The sequence below is a fragment of the Lepidochelys kempii genome, chromosome 21 (assembly GCF_965140265.1).
Source record: "Lepidochelys kempii isolate rLepKem1 chromosome 21, rLepKem1.hap2, whole genome shotgun sequence".
Classification (NCBI taxonomy): domain Eukaryota; kingdom Metazoa; phylum Chordata; order Testudines; family Cheloniidae; genus Lepidochelys; species Lepidochelys kempii.
This window is the reverse complement of record NC_133276.1, coordinates 17,959,430-17,965,429: the sequence shown is the minus strand read 5'-3', so window position 1 is coordinate 17,965,429 and position 6,000 is coordinate 17,959,430. Positions and strand designations below refer to the sequence as shown.

Here is a 6,000-nt window from a genome sequence, read left to right as displayed (position 1 = left end):
TGCAACCCCCCCCCGACACAGACCCTCCCCCGCTCCTCAGGTGCAACCCCCCCGCTCTGACACAGATCCTCCCCCGCTCCTCAGGTGCAACCCCCCCTCTGACACAGACCCTCCCCCGCTCCTCAGGTGCAACCCCCCCTCTGACACAGACCCTCCCCTGCTCCTCAGGTGCAACCCCCCCTCCTCTGACACAGACCCTCCCCCGCTCCTCAGGTGCAACCCCCCCTCTGACACAGACCCTCCCCCGCTCCTCAGGTGCAACCCCCCCACTCTGACACAGACCCTCCCCCGCTCCTCAGGTGCAACCCCCCCCCGACACAGACCCTCCCCCGCTTCTCAGGTGCAACCCCCCTCCTCTGACACAGACCCTCCCCCGCTCCTCAGGTGCAACCCCCCCCTCCTCTGACACAGACCCTCCCCCGCTCCTCAGGTGCAAACCCCCCCTCCTCTGACACAGACCTGCCCCGAGCCACTGGGGAAGACCCCCCCTCGCTCTAGTGGCGCAGACTCCCCTGCTTCTGCTCCACCCGCACAGCCCCAGCACCAAGGGCAGAAGCACAGTGACCGGCGATCCGTCGTGGAAAGCATGGCACTAGACACTGGCTGCTCTGAGCCCTGACGATGCTGGGGGGAGGTGACATCCCTGGGCCAGCCCTCTGCAAACTTCAGTTATTTCTTTGCACAAAATATCAGCATCAGGTGCATCTCCCCAGCCCCCCAACACATTCAGCCAATACTAACTGTCTGTGGCAGTCAGCATCTCTCCCCGTGCACTGTACGCTCCCTTTTCCTTTTCAGGGCACCGGAGATCCTGAACCTGCAGAGAGGTGGCAATTCGTTTCTGCCCCAAGCATTCTCCTGAGTTTGGCTCTGTGTCACTCCAGACAATGTCCCGCTGCCAGTTCTCCCCGACAGACTCCAAGCCGAGAGCAAAGCAAGGCTTTTTGGGGTTCAGGTCGCTGTCTGTGTGCTGTTCCGTATTGGCAGAGCCACGCAGTTCTGGAGATGAGGACCCAGACATTCAGGGACATCCATCCTGCATCTGCTGCACTTGGTAACTACCTCATGCTCCAAACTCTGTCAGCAGAAATAGGAACAAACACCCTCCCCCCATTCCTGCAACCCTGCCCCCTTCTTGCACTGGCATGTCGCACGCTGGTGCTGGCTAAAAGAAAGAGCTTTAAGATTTTAAAGAATGTAAAAATGAATACCAGGTCTGCCGCACACGCTGCATCCAATGACCCCAGGGCCCTTCTCAGGGCTGCCCCCCTTAGTTGGACCCCACAGAGAACACTGCTCCTCCAGCTCTGGGGCAGGCAGGTGGACACTGCAGAGTCCCCAAGGACTGGTCATGTAAACAGTCATGAGAAAGGCAAACATCCTATTTTCTGCCACAGGTCTCATCCATGCGGGAGATCCAGCTTCCATATCCTATTGCAATAATTTTGGGACCTCCACCTGCCAAGATAAAAGGGTCGGTTACCCTTCGGCACAGGACTGGAACCAGGGGGTTACTGGAACAGGTTGGGCTTGTTTATTTTTAAATGAATTGAGTGAGCCAGGTGTTGCATAAGTAGCCATGAGGAGTGACTCTCTCTCCAGTGGGCAGGCAGCAGCAGCAGCTCAGGCCTCTGTCCCCTGTCCCAGCTCGAGAGGGTCGAGGGGAGTTCGGTCTCCATGGGCCATTCAGTCTGTGCCTCTCGCTGATGCCAGAAAACCAGCTGCAATATGGGCAACTCAGGTGGGTCCTGCAATTCCCCAAGCCTTTACTGAGAGACAGGGCACCCCATTACCATTCACCTGAGTCACCAGCCTTTACACTTGACACTAGCAAGAGATCTCTGTCCTCACACTGAGCCAGCCAGAGCCTGTGGTGTACCATCTGAGCTCAGACAACAGCACTGGGCTGAGATGGCAAAAAAGACAGATGTTCACCCCACTAACACCTGGGAGGCCTCAGCTGGGTCCCATGGCACATGCCTCTGGGTACTACACTGAGCACATGCCCAGTTATCTGTGGCTGGGTTATTGAGGGAGAAGTTGGAGAAAATCCTCAAGCTCAGAGTGTGGAGACGCCCCAGAGACTCAATGCCCGTGGGCCTGGGGAATCTGGGCTCACCCACTGTCGGACGGTGACTCATTGGAGGTTTCAGGCTCTTGAGCTCATCTGAAGCCAAGTCCCCCAGCAACTGGCCATTGACTTAATTTGGCTGCTGGAAAGAATATAGCCAAACTGCTCTGGAGCCTTCAGCCAGTTGCTTTGGGGTTACTGGGCTTTGCCGAGGCAAATGGCGAGAGGATCTCGGGAACTGACTAACGTGCCAGAATTCCGTCCCAGAGGCTGGTTCCGATTGGCTGGCACACGGAGACTCTCCAAAGCAGGTTAAGCCTCCCATATTCAGTACTTGGGTGACATGAACGCGGTGTCCAAATGTGCTTGGACTCAAACACTGGGGTGGGGGTGGGGAGGGATGGGAGGGAAGGAATCTAAAGCTAGACCTGAAATCTTGGGTCACCCAATGAACCTGGTAATGTTCTGTGGAGATCCCAGCTCCTCGGCCCCTCACTTGCCTTCTTTAGCTGTTTGACATTGCTGGATCGAATGGCCGCCAACAGCTGGTCCCTTGAGTTCTTCTCCTGAGCAGGAAGTGCCTTCTCCACCATCTTCCGCTGGGTGGCTGGAGAGAGAGAATTCCTTATATTTTCATTGATCAGGGGTGGGGCTAGTGGAGGTGGGGGTGGGGGGGGTGCAGCCGGAGGCCCACCCTTCTTAGGAGAACTTTTAGGGGAAGACCACGGGGAAGATTTTGGGGATGACTGTGGTGAAGGCTTGGGCGACCTCTTTAGCAAGCCGCCTGCCTTTGGCACCTCTAGCAGATCCTTCTTCTCGCTACGTTCCTGAACCTGCTTCTGCTCCTGCAGGCGTTTCTGCCTCTGCTTGTCCATGTTCCTACTCAGCAGGTTTGTGACTGTCATGCGGGGACCTGCCAGTTCAAAATGATAGCCCAGCTTCAGGAGGGTGGTGTTCTCCTTCAGCAGCTTGGCTATCTCCATCTCCGTCTTCCCCCCGCAGATGTGTCTCTGGTTATGGAAACGCAGCTCTGTCAGGGTGTTGTTCTGCAGCAGTGCACGGAAGATGGCCAGGATCCCTTTACCCGTGATGTGGTTAGAGTCCAGATTGATGCTAGTTAGTGTCTTGTTTGACTTCAACATAATGGCGATGGCAAATGCCACATGGTCATCAGCATGGGTATTGGCCAGTGAAAACACTTTGACCACGGTGTTAAATTCCAAGGCCTCTGTGAAGCGCACCAGGATTTCACTGGTGATGCAGTCGGAGTTATTGACATTGACTTCCATCATCTCTGGGTCATTATTCTTCACTCTTTCTAAGGGCTCATCAAAGATACTGGAAGCTGCTTCTTCCTCTTCCTTGGTCTGGCTTGGGGGGCTATCCACAGGTTTTGAGGGGCTGTTTTCTGGGATCTGTTTAGGCCCTGTCTCTGGTGACAGAAGAGGCTTTTCCTCAGTGACTCCTTTGGAGTCTGTAAGTGATTTCTCCTTACCATCAACCTTTGAGTATTTCTTTAAAGCTGAACACCTTTCTTCTTCTTTACTCTCCTTTTCTCTCTTTTCTTCTCCTTTTCTATTCCTTCCTAGCTCTTTCTTTGGTGCTGCAGTCTTCTCTTCTTCCTTTCTGTCCTTTCCTAGCTCTTTCTTTGGTGCTGCACTCTTCTCTTCTTCCTTTCTGTGCTTTCCTAGCTCTTTCTTTGGTGCTGCAGTCTTCTCTTCTTCCTTTCTGTCCTTTCCTAGCTCTTTCTTTGGTGCTGCACTCTTCTCTTCTTCCTTTCTGTCCTTTCCTATGAGTTTTTTGTCCATGACCTTGTCTTTGTCCTTGGGGACCTTTTCTCCTTTGGGTTTCTCATTGCATTTACTCTCTAGTTCTTCTTTCTCTTTGTAACTTGTTCTCTGAGCACATTCTCCTTTGTTACGTTCTTTTCCCAGATCAAAGTCTCGTTTCCTGACAAGGTCTTGGGAACGAGCTTCCTTGCCCTTTCCTTCCAGATTCCTGGGGTCTTTCTTCCTCTCTGCTGGCATCCCTTCCTAATGAGAAAGAAAATTAGAGGAAGAAACAACAAACTATTAGATACAACTCTGTGACATTATCTGATTAAAATATAACCATATAGATCATTGTTGCGACCACTGTTATATATTTGCAGCAAATATTGTACAAAGGTTGTCGAGTGAGGTGTCTATGAAAAGGTTATGATTTGCTGGTTATGATTATTCTATCTGTATGCATGTATCATTTTTGTGCATGAAGTAATAAGTATTGACTCTATACCTGGATTTCAAATGTTTGTTCCTGGGGGAACACCCACCAAGTAATTAGTCAGCACATCCTGGCGGGACTATTCAAATGGAGTGGCCCATCGAGAGAACATTGAACTGACAATGGACCCTGGGAGATGCCCTCTGCACTGAATGGAATGTCCTGCTGTGACTAGGTGACATGCCTGGACATGGGACTTGCCCAGGTGACTCCAAACGCCATCTTGCTGCTGTGATTTTCCACAGTAAGAACAATGGGATGCCCTCCACATGGCAAAAGCTATAAAAGGCCCTGGAAACACCTCCATTGGGTCTTCAATCCTGCATCTTACCTCTGGAGGAGCTTCGCTACAAATTGAAGCTCTGAACAATGGACTGAATGACCGATCCAAGCTGTGGATGTACTCCTGAAACTTGATTTGAACCTGCAGTTTATTCCATCACTGCTACAAGCCTGAGCCAAGAACTTTGCCATTACTGTATGTAATTGATTCCATTTAACCAGTTTTAACTCTCACCTTTCTTTCTTTCTTTTTATAAATAAACCTTTAGATTTTAGTTAATAAGAATTGGCTGTAGCGTGTACTTGGGTAAGGTCTGAAACATTCATTAACCTGGGAGGTGATGTGTCAGATCCTTTGGGATTGGCAAAACCTTTTCTTTTATACGATGAAATAAGATTTACAGAAATTTTCATCATATTTGACATGGATAACTGGATGGAGGCCTGAGGCTGGATCATAGAATCATAGACTCGTAGAATATCAGGGTTGGAAGGGACCTCAGGAGGTCATCTAGTCCAACCCCCTGCTCAAAGCAGGGCCAATCCCCAACTAAATCATCCCAGCCAGGGCTTTGTCAAGCCTGATCTTAAAAACCTCAAAGGAAGGAGATTCCACCACCTCCCTAGGTAACCCATTCCAGCGCTTCGCCACCCTCCTAGTGAAAAAGTTTTTCCTAATATCCAACCTAAACCTGCAACTGCAACTTGAGACCATTACTCCTTGTTCTGTCATCTGCTACCACTGAGAACAGTCTAGATCCATCCTCTTTGGAACCCCCTTTCAGGTAGTTGAAAGCAGCTATCAAATCCCCCCTCATTCTTCTCTTCTGCAGACTAAACAATCCCAGTTCCCTCAGTCTCTCCTTATAAGTCATGTGCTCCAGTCCCCTAATCATTTTTGTTGCCCTCCGCTGGATGCTTTCCAACTTTTCCACATCCTTCTTATAGTGTGGGGCCCAAAACTGGACCCAGTACTCCAGACGAGGCCTCACCAATGTCAAACAGAGGGGAATGATCACGTCCCTCAATCTGCTGGCAATGCCCCTACTTATACAGCCCAAAATGCCGTTAGCCTTCTTGGCAACAAGGGGACACTGTTGACTCATATCCAGCTTCTCGTCCACTGTAACCCCTCGGTCCTTTTCTACAGAACTGCTGCCGAGCCATTCGGTCCCTAGTCTGTAGTGGTGCATGGGGTTCTTCCGTCCTAAGTGCAGGACTCTGCACTTGTCCTTGTTGAACCTCGTCAGATTTCTTTTGGCCCAATCCTCTAATTTGTCTAGGGCCCTCTGTATCCTAACCCTGCCCTCCAGCGTATCTACCACTCCTCCCAGTTTAGAGTCATCTGCAAACTTGCTGAGGGTGCAATCCACACCATCCTC

The 6,000-nt window shown here is 51.1% G+C and overlaps 1 protein-coding gene across 1 annotated transcript in view; it reads right to left on the bottom strand.

Annotated features, from left to right (window-relative positions):
* Window positions 1–462: 462 nt before the first annotated feature.
* LMOD1 (leiomodin 1) overlaps window positions 463–6,000 on the bottom strand; it is a 49,983-nt gene continuing 44,445 nt past the window's right edge. Inside the window, exons 2-3 of the mRNA XM_073320107.1 lie at window positions 2,572–4,104; window positions 463–1,458 (exon numbers count right to left, since the gene is read on the bottom strand). Of these exons, the coding sequence (XP_073176208.1) occupies window positions 1,432–1,458; window positions 2,572–4,104 (1,560 nt within the window). The 3' untranslated portion in view covers window positions 463–1,431. The remainder of the gene's footprint in view (window positions 1,459–2,571; window positions 4,105–6,000) is intronic.